The sequence below is a fragment of the Schistocerca cancellata genome, chromosome 2 (genome assembly GCF_023864275.1).
Source record: "Schistocerca cancellata isolate TAMUIC-IGC-003103 chromosome 2, iqSchCanc2.1, whole genome shotgun sequence".
In the NCBI taxonomy this organism is placed as follows: domain Eukaryota; kingdom Metazoa; phylum Arthropoda; class Insecta; order Orthoptera; family Acrididae; genus Schistocerca; species Schistocerca cancellata.
Genome location: NC_064627.1, coordinates 858,184,150 through 858,199,491, shown reverse-complemented (window position 1 = coordinate 858,199,491; position 15,342 = coordinate 858,184,150). Strand labels below are relative to the sequence as shown.

Sequence of the window (15,342 nt, the reverse complement as noted above, 5' to 3'; positions counted from 1 at the left end):
AAAGAAGGTCCCTTGTTCAGTCGAACTTAGGATCGCTTGCGCACAGCGGTCTACGCGCCTATTGTTAAGTATGCCCACCGGCTGCGGCCTTGTCGGCAGTAGCACGGGCAGGGCGGTTGTGGGGGCAGCGGACCGCAGATGCGGGCGGCCTGGCCGGCTCCGCCATCTTTTATTTACGTCCAGAACGGCCGACTGTCCTGTCGAAATGTCAAGGGTCGCCGGGGGCCTGCAGGACACTCGACGCACTGTTAAGCTGCTTCTACACCCGGAACCTATAGCACCAGCCATCCTGTTGGCGAATCTACAGGGCTTCGGGGTGATGACGTAACGCCTCTGTCTTCATATCGCGGTAGCCCTATTACAACAATAGAGGTGTCATCAAGATGTGAATGATCCACTGAAGGGTTTAGACTGCAAACCTTCATCCAACTAGCAAAATGATAGCCATCGTTTCTTTCGTGAAAACGCACATGAATATCACACACATTATACATTGTGTTGAAAGTCATGGGATAGCTATACAGGGTATTAAAAAAAAGGTACGGCCAAACTTTCAGCAAACATTCCTCACACACAAATAAAGAAAAGATGTTATGTGGACATGCGTCCGGAAACGCTTAATTTCCATGTTAGAGCTCATTTTAGTTTCGTCAGTATGTACTGTACTTCCTCGATTCACCGCCAGTAGGCCCAATTGAAAGAAGGTAATGTTGACTTCGGTGCTTGTGTTGACATGCGACTCATTGCTCTGCAGTACTAGCATCGAGCACATCAGTACGTAGCATCAACAGGTTAGTGTTCATCACGAACGTGGTTTTGCAGTCAGTGCAATGTTTACAAATGCGGAGTTGGCAGATGCCCATTTGATGTATCGATTAGCACGGGGCAATAGCCGCGGCGCGGTACGTTTGTATCGAGACAAATTTCCAGAACGAAGGTGTTCCGACAGGAAGACGTTAGAAGCAACTGGTCGGAGTCTTAGGTAGCACGGAACATTCCAGCCTTTGACTCACGACTGGGGTAGACTAGAACGACGAGGACACCTGCAATGGACGAGGCAAGTCTTCGTGCAGTTGACAATAACTCTAATGTCAGCGTCAGAGAAGTTGCTGCTGTTCAAGGTAACGTTGACCACATCACTGTATGGAGGGTGCTACGGGAGAACCAGTTTCCGTAGTATGTACAGCGTATGCAGCACTATCAGCAGCTGATTGACCTCCACGGGTACACTTCTGCGAATGGTTCATCCAACAATGTGTCAATCCTCATTTCAGTGCAAATGTTCTCTTTACGGATGAGGCTTCATTCCGAAGTGATCAAATTGTAAATTTTCACAATTAACATGTGTGGGCTGACGAGAATCCGCAGGCAATTGTGCAATCACGTCATCAACACAGATTTTCTGTGAACAATTCCATGGCATCCACGCTCTCCTGACCTCAACCCTCTTGACTCATTTATGGGGGCATTTGAAAGCTCTTGTCTACGCAACCCCGGTACCAAATGTAGAGACTCTTCGTGCTCGTATTGTGGGATTCCATGCGACGGAGGGTAGATGCATGTATCCTCGCTAACGGAGGACATTTTGAACATTTCCTGTAACAAAGTGTGAAGTCACGCTGGTACGTTCTGTTGCTGTGTTTCCATTCCATGATTAATGTGATTTGAAGAGAAGTAATAAAATGAGCTGTAACATGGAAAGTAATTGTTTCCGGACAGATGTCCGCATAACATTTTCTTTCTTTGTGTGTGAGGACTGTTTCCTGAAAGTTCGGCCGTACCTTTTTGTAATACCCTGTATACAGATGGCAGTAATATCGCGTACGCAATGTATAAAACGGCAGTGCATTGGCGGAGCTGTCGTTTGCACTCAGGTGATTCACGTGATACGGTTTCCGACGTGATTTTGGCCGCACGACTGGAATTAACAGACTATGGACGCGGATTGGTAGTTGGAGCTGGACACACGGGGCATTTCATTTCGGATATCGTTATGGAATTCAGTATTACGAGACCCACATTGTCAAGAGTGTGCCCACAATACCAAATTTCAGGGATTACTTGTCACCATGGACAACGCATTGGACGATGGCCTTCACGTAACGACCGGGAGCAGCGGCCTTTGCGTACAGTTGTACGTGTTAACAGACGAGAAACACAGCGTGAAATAACCGCAGAAATAAACGTGAAAAGAACGACGAACGTATTCTTTAGGTCAGTGAGGCGAATTATGGCGTTATAGGGCTATGGCAGTATACGGCTGCCGGCCACTGTGGCCGAGCGGTTCTAGGTGCCTCAGTCTGGAACCGCGCTGCTGCTACGGTCGCAGGTTCGAATCCTGCCTCGGGCATGGATGTGTGTGATGTCCTTAGGTTAGTTAGGTTTAAGTATTTCTAAGTCTAGGGGACTGATGACCTCAGATGTTAAGTGCATCTGAGCATACGCCCGACGCGAGTTTCTTTGCTAACAGCACATTGCCTGCTGCGCCTCTTGTGCTCTTGACAACACCCGCTGGAGCCTAGACGACTGGAAACCATTGGCCTGGTCAAAGAAGTTTCTCTTTCAGTTGGTAAGAACTGATGGTAGGGTTCGAGTGTGGCGGAAACTCCACGAAGCCATGGATCCAGGTCGCGAACAAGGCACTGTGCAAGCTTGTGGTGGCTCCATCATGCTGTGACCTGGGTTTACATGGAATGGAGTGTGTCTCCTGGTCCAACTAAACCGATCGGAGACTGGAAATGGTTATGTTCAACTACTTTTAGAGGATATTTGTAGCCATTCATGGACTTCATGTTTCCGAACAACCATGCGTTGTGTCACCAGGCCACAATCGTTCACGATTGGTTTGAGAAATATTCTGTACAATTCGGACGAATGATTTGGCCATCCAGATCGTCTGAATGAATCCCATCGAACATTTACGGGACGTACTGGAGAGGTCAGGTCGTGCACAAACTCTGGCACCGGCAACAATTTCGCAATTATGGACGGCTATATAGGCTGCGAAGATCAATATTGCTGCAGGTGACTTCCAATGATTGGTTGGGTCCAGCCACGTGGAACTGCTGCATTACGCCGGGCAAAAAGGAGGTCCGACACTGTATTAGCAAGTAGCCCAAGAGTCGTCACCTATGTTTACTGCAGCTGTAACATATTTGAGTACACTCACGATCCTTCAGGAAAAAAAAAACTACCTACTACTCTGGTCGCCGTAAGTAGTGTGTGTGTGTGTGTGTGTGTGTGTGTGTGTGTGTGTGTGTGTGTGTGTGTGTCGCCTTAGTACTGAACATTGTGCAAACTGTGTCATCGTATTATAGCACTGTCTAAGTTGTTGCATGATAGTGGAATGGGATACCCATCGTTATGGTCCTGTATTTACAAGCCAACATGTCGAAAATGGTACAACAGTGCAGTGCGACATATGAAAGTGCAAATTTCAGAACTACTGAACTTCGCGCCCATTTCTTCTCACAATAGGAGAAACTGCGACGTGGGCGCGAACTTTCTAGCATTATACGATAGAGGAATTACTTTACCACATTTCAATGGTTCACAGATCAGCAAGCAAAGCCGCAGTAGGGATGCGTGTTGTCTGACCTCCGTGCGGGCGCACAAAGCCAGAGATTGGGACGCGTTATGTGAGGGGCCACTGGCCGTGTGGAAGCAGTGGCGCAGCGCGACGGTCGTTTTAAATCCGCTCCAAGGCCAGCGCTAACGGTCGCTGCCGCTGCCGCAGCGCGACGCCAATTTGCGGAACGAGATGAACGAGCCCCGGCTGACCAGCCGTCGTCCCCCTCCTCCTCCTCCTCACCGCCGCTCGCCTCTGTGCTGGCATTGTCGCCAGCTGGGCCCAAACTTGAGTACTTACACGATGTTGGTGACCTCAAACTGGTCGCCATAAAAGGCACGAGATGAGAACAACAAATACAGAGAAAGAAGAGAGAGTACTGGGAAGTAGGAGGAGAGGAAAATAAATATGGATGACGAAACAAAGTTGGAGGGCAAAAGGGAACCGCCAAAGTTGGAGGGCCAAAGGGAACCGCCAAAGTTGGAGGGCCAAAGGGAACCGCCAAAGTTGGAGGGCCAAAGGGAACCGCCAAAGTTGGAGGGCCAAAGGGAACCGCCAAAGTTGGAGGGCCAAAGGGAACCGCCAAAGTTGGAGGGCCAAAGGGAACCGCCAAAGTTGGAGGGCCAAAGGGAACCGCCAAAGTTGGAGGGCAAAAGGGAACCGCCAAAGTTGGAGGGCAAAAGGGAACCGCCAAAGTTGGAGGGCAAAAGGGAACCGCCAAAGTTGGAGGGCAAAAGGGAACCGCCAAAGTTGGAGGGCAAAAGGGAACCGCCAAAGTTGGAGGGCAAAAGGGAACCGCCAAAGTTGGAGGGCAAAAGGGAACCGCCAAAGTTGGAGGGCAAAAGGGAACCGCCAAAGTTGGAGGGCAAAAGGGAACCGCCAAAGTTGGAGGGCAAAAGGGAACCGCCAAAGTTGGAGGGCAAAAGGGAACCGCCAAAGTTGGAGGGCAAAAGGGAACCGCCAAAGTTGGAGGGCAAAAGGGAACCGCCAAAGTTGGAGGGCAAAAGGGAACCGCCAAAGTTGGAGGGCAAAAGGGAACCGCCAAAGTTGGAGGGCAAAAGGGAACCGCCAAAGTTGGAGGGCAAAAGGGAACCGCCAAAGTTGGAGGGCAAAAGGGAACCGCCAAAGTTGGAGGGCAAAAGGGAACCGCCAAAGTTGGAGGGCAAAAGGGAACCGCCAAAGTTGGAGGGCAAAAGGGAACCGCCAAAGTTGGAGGGCAAAAGGGAACCGCCAAAGTTGGAGGGCAAAAGGGAACCGCCAAAGTTGGAGGGCAAAAGGGAACCGCCAAAGTTGGAGGGCAAAAGGGAACCGCCAAAGTTGGAGGGCAAAAGGGAACCGCCAAAGTTGGAGGGCAAAAGGGAACCGCCAAAGTTGGAGGGCAAAAGGGAACCGCCAAAGTTGGAGGGCAAAAGGGAACCGCCAAAGTTGGAGGGCAAAAGGGAACCGCCAAAGTTGGAGGGCAAAAGGGAACCGCCAAAGTTGGAGGGCAAAAGGGAACCGCCAAAGTTGGAGGGCAAAAGGGAACCGCCAAAGTTGGAGGGCAAAAGGGAACCGCCAAAGTTGGAGGGCAAAAGGGAACCGCCAAAGTTGGAGGGCAAAAGGGAACCGCCAAAGTTGGAGGGCAAAAGGGAACCGCCAAAGTTGGAGGGCAAAAGGGAACCGCCAAAGTTGGAGGGCAAAAGGGAACCGCCAAAGTTGGAGGGCAAAAGGGAACCGCCAAAGTTGGAGGGCAAAAGGGAACCGCCAAAGTTGGAGGGCAAAAGGGAACCGCCAAAGTTGGAGGGCAAAAGGGAACCGCCAAAGTTGGAGGGCAAAAGGGAACCGCCAAAGTTGGAGGGCAAAAGGGAACCGCCAAAGTTGGAGGGCAAAAGGGAACCGCCAAAGTTGGAGGGCAAAAGGGAACCGCCAAAGTTGGAGGGCAAAAGGGAACCGCCAAAGTTGGAGGGCAAAAGGGAACCGCCAAAGTTGGAGGGCAAAAGGGAACCGCCAAAGTTGGAGGGCAAAAGGGAACCGCCAAAGTTGGAGGGCAAAAGGGAACCGCCAAAGTTGGAGGGCAAAAGGGAACCGCCAAAGTTGGAGGGCAAAAGGGAACCGCCAAAGTTGGAGGGCAAAAGGGAACCGCCAAAGTTGGAGGGCAAAAGGGAACCGCCAAAGTTGGAGGGCAAAAGGGAACCGCCAAAGTTGGAGGGCAAAAGGGAACCGCCAAAGTTGGAGGGCAAAAGGGAACCGCCAAAGTTGGAGGGCAAAAGGGAACCGCCAAAGTTGGAGGGCAAAAGGGAACCGCCAAAGTTGGAGGGCAAAAGGGAACCGCCAAAGTTGGAGGGCAAAAGGGAACCGCCAAAGTTGGAGGGCAAAAGGGAACCGCCAAAGTTGGAGGGCAAAAGGGAACCGCCAAAGTTGGAGGGCAAAAGGGAACCGCCAAAGTTGGAGGGCAAAAGGGAACCGCCAAAGTTGGAGGGCAAAAGGGAACCGCCAAAGTTGGAGGGCAAAAGGGAACCGCCAAAGTTGGAGGGCAAAAGGGAACCGCCAAAGTTGGAGGGCAAAAGGGAACCGCCAAAGTTGGAGGGCAAAAGGGAACCGCCAAAGTTGGAGGGCAAAAGGGAACCGCCAAAGTTGGAGGGCAAAAGGGAACCGCCAAAGTTGGAGGGCAAAAGGGAACCGCCAAAGTTGGAGGGCAAAAGGGAACCGCCAAAGTTGGAGGGCAAAAGGGAACCGCCAAAGTTGGAGGGCAAAAGGGAACCGCCAAAGTTGGAGGGCAAAAGGGAACCGCCAAAGTTGGAGGGCAAAAGGGAACCGCCAAAGTTGGAGGGCAAAAGGGAACCGCCAAAGTTGGAGGGCAAAAGGGAACCGCCAAAGTTGGAGGGCAAAAGGGAACCGCCAAAGTTGGAGGGCAAAAGGGAACCGCCAAAGTTGGAGGGCAAAAGGGAACCGCCAAAGTTGGAGGGCAAAAGGGAACCGCCAAAGTTGGAGGGCAAAAGGGAACCGCCAAAGTTGGAGGGCAAAAGGGAACCGCCAAAGTTGGAGGGCAAAAGGGAACCGCCAAAGTTGGAGGGCAAAAGGGAACCGCCAAAGTTGGAGGGCAAAAGGGAACCGCCAAAGTTGGAGGGCAAAAGGGAACCGCCAAAGTTGGAGGGCAAAAGGGAACCGCCAAAGTTGGAGGGCAAAAGGGAACCGCCAAAGTTGGAGGGCAAAAGGGAACCGCCAAAGTTGGAGGGCAAAAGGGAACCGCCAAAGTTGGAGGGCAAAAGGGAACCGCCAAAGTTGGAGGGCAAAAGGGAACCGCCAAAGTTGGAGGGCAAAAGGGAACCGCCAAAGTTGGAGGGCAAAAGGGAACCGCCAAAGTTGGAGGGCAAAAGGGAACCGCCAAAGTTGGAGGGCAAAAGGGAACCGCCAAAGTTGGAGGGCAAAAGGGAACCGCCAAAGTTGGAGGGCAAAAGGGAACCGCCAAAGTTGGAGGGCAAAAGGGAACCGCCAAAGTTGGAGGGCAAAAGGGAACCGCCAAAGTTGGAGGGCAAAAGGGAACCGCCAAAGTTGGAGGGCAAAAGGGAACCGCCAAAGTTGGAGGGCAAAAGGGAACCGCCAAAGTTGGAGGGCAAAAGGGAACCGCCAAAGTTGGAGGGCAAAAGGGAACCGCCAAAGTTGGAGGGCAAAAGGGAACCGCCAAAGTTGGAGGGCAAAAGGGAACCGCCAAAGTTGGAGGGCAAAAGGGAACCGCCAAAGTTGGAGGGCAAAAGGGAACCGCCAAAGTTGGAGGGCAAAAGGGAACCGCCAAAGTTGGAGGGCAAAAGGGAACCGCCAAAGTTGGAGGGCAAAAGGGAACCGCCAAAGTTGGAGGGCAAAAGGGAACCGCCAAAGTTGGAGGGCAAAAGGGAACCGCCAAAGTTGGAGGGCAAAAGGGAACCGCCAAAGTTGGAGGGCAAAAGGGAACCGCCAAAGTTGGAGGGCAAAAGGGAACCGCCAAAGTTGGAGGGCAAAAGGGAACCGCCAAAGTTGGAGGGCAAAAGGGAACCGCCAAAGTTGGAGGGCAAAAGGGAACCGCCAAAGTTGGAGGGCAAAAGGGAACCGCCAAAGTTGGAGGGCAAAAGGGAACCGCCAAAGTTGGAGGGCAAAAGGGAACCGCCAAAGTTGGAGGGCAAAAGGGAACCGCCAAAGTTGGAGGGCAAAAGGGAACCGCCAAAGTTGGAGGGCAAAAGGGAACCGCCAAAGTTGGAGGGCAAAAGGGAACCGCCAAAGTTGGAGGGCAAAAGGGAACCGCCAAAGTTGGAGGGCAAAAGGGAACCGCCAAAGTTGGAGGGCAAAAGGGAACCGCCAAAGTTGGAGGGCAAAAGGGAACCGCCAAAGTTGGAAGTCAAAAGGGAACCACAGCTGGAGATGGAAAATAAGAGACAAGAGAAATGAAGTGGATAATAGGTATGAAGTGAACGGAAATGTGTCGAAGAGCAAGCAGTACGATTATGGTGTTGAGCAGTAAGACAAAGGGTAGCTACATGATTGAGAAAATGACTGTATTTATGAGAAAGCTATAGTTTATACACATTGTAAGAAGACCAACAAGGCTTTGCATTTGTCGATAGACTACAGTTTATTGGAATTTATTCTTGAAATTCAACTTGAAGAGGCACTGATGTACTACCTAAAGCGACTTATGAAGATTTGTACCACACTGGGACTTTATCTCGGATTTCCCACTTGTTGCAAGCAGTCACCTTACCACTTAGGCTATCCAAGCATCCTGCACGAGAATCACGATATGTGCGAGTGTGGGTAAATGAATTAACGATCTGCGAAAAGGAATAGATAGCTGCGTGATTTGTGGAAGTTGGGTTTGGTCTGGGGAGCGTGCTCAGATAGCCTAAGTGATAAGGCGATGGCTCGCGAGAAGTGGGATATCCTGGTTCAAAGCCCATTCTGGCACAAATTTTCGTAAGTCATTTTACGCAACACATTTATACCAATTTTAGGTATAAATTACAATATTGAAAGGAGTTTGCGAAATTAATGCAGCACAGGAAGATGTTTCACTTTCGCATTTTGGTCATTTTTTGGCTAGATGAGAAGTTCTGTCGCCTGCCGTTCTCTCAACGAGTATGGTCGTCAAATTGTCAGAATTCTCATAATGTTATCTTGATGAATGGTATTAATTGCAGGTGCAGACAAACTACCTGTGTTCCTCATCAGCTTTTATTCTGAAAGAACAGCTTAGTGTAGAATGAAATTATTAGTCTGCAGCGGAGTGTGCACTGATACGAAACTTGCTGGCAAATTGAAAAAAAAAAAAAAAACTGTGTGCCAGACCAAGAGTGGTTACCGAGCTCTAGTCTTACTCCGGCACACAGCTTTAATCGTCGAGGAAGTTTCAGCTTAGTGTAGATTTGCAGAAAGTGGAGTGAGAAACGCGCATGTTTTGAAGCGAAGATCGCCTTCAAAGTCCCTAACCCGTATGAGTATGGTAATGTGAACAATCTTCCCGAAACAGTGAAGGCATTTCCTGTTGTCAGAAAAGACATTCTTCAGACAAACATCTGATAACTAATTACCACATATGGCAAAAGAAACAGGATATATAGTTACGTCCACGTGGACAAGTCCTATCAGAAGGTTGTTATTTGTCACGCAGGACTACATTGTGGAAATATCGAACGACGAAGTGCCTGTTGGCTTTGTCTCGGGTCCTTTCGCCGATGTCTGTCTGGTGAATTTTCTGAGGTTCCGCAACACGAGTGGCTGGCACCGTCAGAGCTTCACGCTCACTGTTGGTGGTGGACTGAGCATTGGAGGGTGAAGCTTTAACATTGCCTGCCAGTCGTGCTGTCAAACGTCAGAGATGTCATCAAACAAATGTCGGCCAAAGACCCCGAGACACAAGCCAACAGGGAGTGCCAAAGAAAGCATTAATTTTGCACCATTTGTACGTCAAGCATGAGGAGGCCGTATATTTTCCATCCCAATCCGGCGCGCAGGTCGCCCAATGTGGCGTCGAATGTAATAACACCTGCACCACGGTCACCGGACCTGCCCCGTAATGAGCCTCCCGGCCAATGACGTCAAACGCTCATTTCCATTTTACCAGCAGCGAAAGGTCGTCCGAGTCGACTTTACAGTGGATGAAAACCAATCCTCCACTACCTTTCATCCTGCTGTCGTTATGCCACTTTCACGTGTGGTGTGATTAGTAGCATGGTTTGAGACTACGTGACCAGTTGTCGTAGTTTATGTTGTTGTTGTTTTCAGTCCTGAGACTGGTTTGATGCAGCTCTCCATGCTACTCCATCCTGTGCAAGCTTCTTCATCTCCCAGTACTTACTGCAACCTACATCCTTCTGATTCTGCTTAGTGTATTCATCTCTTGGTCTCCCTCTACGATTTTTACCCTCCACGCTGCCCTCCAATGCTAAATTTGTGATCCCTTGATGCCTCAGAACATGTCCGACTACCCGGTCCCTTCTTGTTAAGTTGTGCCACAAACTCCTCTTCTCCCCAATTCTATTCAATACCTCATTAGTTATGTGATCTACCCATCTAATCTTCAGCATTCTTCTATAGCACCACATTTCGATAGGTTCTATTCTCTTCTTGTCCAAACTATTTATCGTCCATGTTTCACTTCCATACATGGCTACACTCCATACAAATACTTTCAGAAACGACTTCCTGACACTTAAATCTATACTCTATGTTAAATTTCTCTTCTTCCCAAACGTTTTCCTTGCCATTGCCAATCTACATTTTATATCCTCTCTACTTCGACCATCATCCGTTATTTTGCTCCCCAAGTAGCAAAAGTCCTTCACTACTTTAAGTGTCTCATTTCCTAATCTAATACCATCAACATCACCCAACTTAATTCGACTACATTCCATTATCCTCATTTTGCTTTTGTTGATGTTCATCTTATACCCTCCTTTCAAGACACTGTCCATTCCGTTCAACTGCTCTTCCATGTCCTTTGCTGTCTCTGACAGAATTACAATGTCATCGGCGAACCTCAAAGTTTTTATTTCTTCTCCATGGATTTTAATACCTACTCCGAATTTTTCTTTTGTTTCCTTTATTGCTTGCTCAATATACAGAATGAATAACATCGGGGAGAGGCTACAACCCTGCCTCACTCCCTTCCCATCCACTGCTACCCTTTCATTCCCCTCGACTCTAATAACTGCCATCTGCTTTCTGTACAAATTGTAAATAGCCTTTAGCTCCTGTATTTTACGCCTGCCACCTTCAGAATTTGAAAGAGTATTCTAGTCAACATTGTCAAAAGCTTTCTCTAAGTCTACAAATGCTAGAAACGTAGGTTTGCCTTTCCTCAATCTAGCTTCTAAGATAAGTCGTAGGATCAGTATTGCCTCACGTGTTCCAATATTTCTACGGAACCCAAAGTGATCTTCGCCGAGGTCGGCTTCTACCAGTTTTTCCATTCGTCTGTAAAGAATTCGCGTTAGTATTTTGCAGCTGTGACTTATTAAACTGATAGTTCAGTAATTTTCACATCTGTCAACACCTGCTTTCTTTGGGATTGTTTATAGTTTATGGAAACTAGACAGTCCCGCTAGGCTGAAAGACAATCGAACCTTTCTGTACAATCAGTGTCAGAAGTGGACAGGCCGACGATACGCGGAAGGTGTCGTTTGGTTCTTGAGGCGTATGCCGTGCCTTGCGGACGGGAGATTGGCAAGATGGCGGCCATCGAGTGGAGGAGAGAAACTGGAGGTTGCAGCGAGAGTGGAGTGGATGGCCCTTTTATGGGGTCGAGACGCAGAAATGAAAGCGGCCGCCTGCGACTGCCTGGCGTTGCACACACACACACACACACACACACACACACACACACACACACACACACACACAGACGCAGGGCCTCGCGGGAGTCCCCAATACATCACACAGGGCTTATTCAACAAGCCTAGGAAGGACGCAAGGCATTCAGTAGCCACTCTACTCTTTTCCTGATTAGATCAATTAGGCTGCTGTATTTTTATCTCTACAGATATGCCTCAGCAGAAAGTTACAATGTTGAGAGAAGAGGGATCACAAGACTCTCACAAATCGCTATTTTTAGGGTTCCGGACCTCAACTGGTAACGGAGCCCTTGTAGGATCGCTATGTTGTCCGTTCGACCGTTAGGACATTTTTTTCTCAGGAATGGGTAGACATGTAAGTTGAAATTTTTATCACATACTAAGGTCTATGGTGCCTTGGCAGTGTAAAAGCTGTAAGCATCTGTCCATGCAGTCAAGAGATACGGCCATTTACGTCACATATTTTTGTACCTTGGAAGTACGGATATCTATCACATGCACAAATCGTCAAAATTCTCGATTGCTGGGATGGATGAACTCACTCTATACATAACTAAGCGAGTCACAGTCGCACTTACGCAGATTTTTAAAAATATAACTAACCCGGTGCGTTCCGTTGTACATAATGTTACAAAAACTAAATTCTATGGGCGATACGGAAAACATAGTGATAAACCAATATATTTGGCCACTTGTTTAATAGCGTGTTGATAAAATTCTAAGAATTCAATGCAGCAGCGATTACGTCTGGCACGGATTCATCGAAGCACAGGTCACCCAACGCCCGTAAATTACGAACAGATAGCGTTCGAGATGTGTTCCATCGGCTTCAGATCTGTCGGATTTGGTGGCCGAGGCACCAACGTGGGTTCACGATCGTTCTCCTCAAACCACTGTAGCACGATTGTGACCTTGTGAGACGCACATCTGTGGTGCTGGAAGACGCCATCGCCTTCGGGAAAGGTGTCAAAGCGTGAAGACATGCAGTAATGTTCAAGTAGTCCACAGCTGTCGCATCTCTGATTAGTACCCCATGTCACATGGAACCCAAGTGAATGTTCCCCATAGCCTAATAAGCCGCAAAAAGGAAGACTTCTGGCATAGAGTAATATTTTCTGATGAGAGTAAATACAACGTATTCGGGTCGAATGAGAAGCGAATGGTGTGGCGTAAGAAGAATGTGGAGATGTTACCACGCAATTTGTGCCAACGGTTAAACACAGTGGTGACTCCCTGATGGTGTGGGGCTATATACGTGCTGCAGGTGTTGGAAAGTTTCATAGAAGGTACAATGGATCACCATATGTATATAAACATTTTAAAGGACAATCTGAAACCTAGCGCCGAAAAATTATGTCTGCAAGGAAATTACATTTTTCAACAAGATAATGACCCAAAGCATACGGCTCTAAATACAAGGCTGTGGCTCCAGTACAATACCCCTAAACAACTTAACACCCGTCCTCAGAGCCCAGACAATCTTATTGAACACCTTTGGAAAGTACTGGAAGATAGCATCAGAAGACACATTCCTAACAAGAGAGACCTAAAGGAAGCAGTTCAAGACGAATGGGACAAAATTCCTGCATCTCTGGCGGCAAACTTGGTCAAGTCGATGCCTAGACGACTACAAGCAGTAATAGCGGCAAAGGGAAACCCAACTAAATATTAATTTTTGTAATTGAAATCATATTTTCAGATTTTAAACTAAAAAAAATGAGTGGACGAGTACTTTTTGAAGTTGCCCTTGAATAAATTCTCCATTTTGTCAAATTTGTTATCGCTATGAATGTATTTATTTCCTTGTCCATCTATAAAAACGATTTACCAGGGTTCGTTGCATATGACTGGATGTTCACATTTTATGTTCCCTTCCTTTCACGTGACATGCTTAGCTTTAAAAAAATTACAACTGGACGAATACTTTTTGGACTCGCTGTACATGTTTGAGCTCTACTAACAAAGCTATAAATTTTAATAGGTACTGAAATATAAGCAAATGTTTCTGTATACCTCTTGCCCGAGCACCCTGTACATTACTGACCGCATCAGGCGCCCACTACGCCCCCAGGCGGCATTCTGTCTCGCCTAGCGCCTGGAGAAGCGAGCCACTGGAACGAGAACGCCTTTCCTTGGTGCGCCAACAGCTGGAGCTGCGCTGAATCACGCCGCAAAAACCCTTGCAGCCTTGGTCGCGCACGATCTGCTCTTACCCCGTGTTGTTCTCACTTCTGACGACCGACACGCCCTGCATCCCGTCACAGTGAAGGCAACGACAGCCGTGTACGATACTGTCCTCAAAAAAACGACGAAAGTCCTTTCCATTTCGCTCTATCTAGAATGCAGGATTACGAAACAGGTTTTACGCCCGCGCATTGTGCGCTTTTTGAAGAACAAAATTCTGTATACGAACCAATACGGATACCGCGAACATAGAACTTGTGAAACTGTTCGTCCTTGAGTTCCAGTGCACCGCAACGGCTTTCAAGGTGACGCCTTGTTCCACGACTTCCGGAAGGCAGCTGATGCAGTTCCGCACTGTCGCTTTGTGTACAAAATGCAAGCGTAAGGAGTATGGGACCAACTTCGTGAACTGGCGTCAGGACTTCCTAGCAGAAGATACAACCCAACGCGTCATGATTAGCGGAGTAAATTCGGCAGATATAAAATTAACTTGGCGATAGGGATAGCTTTGGCTATACTTGCACGACTCACGGCCAGTCTCAGTCTTCCATATGTCGTCATTCCCGCGCCATAACCTGTACTCTTACACACAATTCCAGAGGGGAGTACAATTCAATTTAAAGTCGCTTCCTAGTATCAGCGGGCAAATACGATATTGAAGTGCCTTGCATTCTCGTATCTTAGTCGAAAAATGTTTCCTTTAATACTCAAAATCACATCAGGCACACTTAGAAACTGTGACACTGGAAAAAGTTTTACATCTACTAGTACATCCTACAACCTAAGCCGGCCGGAGTGGCCGAGCGGTTCTAGGCGCTACAGTCTGGAACCGCACGACCGCTACGGTCGCAGGTTCGAATCCTGCCTCGGGCATGGATGTGTGTGATGTCCTTAGGCTAGTTAGGTTTAAGTAGTTCTAAGTTCTAGGGGACTGATGACCTTAGAAGTTAAGTCCCATAGTGTTCAGAGCCATTTGAACCATTTTTTTACAACCCAAAATAATGCAATCTCCGAAAAATCACGTATCTTTCACCCAAGAAAAGCAAGAGCATATCTCTGAAATTCGATGATAAAACTATTTGCTGTTCTGTTGTCTTTCCATTCTCTGATCACTGCAACAGAGATGGGTGAAATCACTGTCTAAATTCAGTACACGCGAAGGTCTCTCAAAGACATGACTTGAGAAGGCGACCACAAAAACTAGGTATCTAGCGTTTCATTTTCCGTCATGAGCGCGCAGTACAATTGGCATTTTCTTTGAAATGACATATGCTCATGTATTACAATTACAGCTGGCTTAAGGACCTTAAGAAAGATTTTCTTGTCTTAAGAACAGGAACGGTGGCCAATTTCTCAAAGTCTCACAGTGTACGAGAGTTGCAACTTCAATAGAGAACTGTTTATTTACAGCTTATACGAAACATATATGTCTCTAGGTTTTACTGTCCTTCAGAGGCCGTCGCCAGCGGTGTGGAAGTCGCACCTTACAGCACCAGCTGTGTTGATAGTTCAAGTGGAGCGGTCTATTGCCCGACGAATCTCCATAACAGTTCTGAAGCGAATGCCATGAAATGCTTCAAGTTGAAGACCCAAGTATTATTAGTCTGGGAAGAGTGGTGGTTGATGCAGCACTTTCCAGCCGATTGGTCGAATAAGTCAGTCACTTTCCCATACACTATAACGTCATCAACAAGCAAAACCCTTCCTAACAAGTTCTCAATCGTCGTCTGCTTTATTAATCGATTCCTGAGCTATGCCTACACGACGTAGGTTTTGGGTGAAATTCAACCA

At 48.1% G+C, this 15,342-nt stretch overlaps 1 protein-coding gene across 1 annotated transcript in view; it reads left to right on the top strand.

Annotated features, from left to right (window-relative positions):
* Window positions 1–205: 205 nt before the first annotated feature.
* The window catches only part of LOC126159367 (ribosome-binding protein 1-like), an 80,461-nt gene continuing 65,324 nt past the window's right edge, over window positions 206–15,342 (top strand). Inside the window, exon 1 of the mRNA XM_049916510.1 lies at window positions 206–324. Within this exon, the coding sequence (XP_049772467.1) occupies window positions 206–324 (119 nt within the window). The remainder of the gene's footprint in view (window positions 325–15,342) is intronic.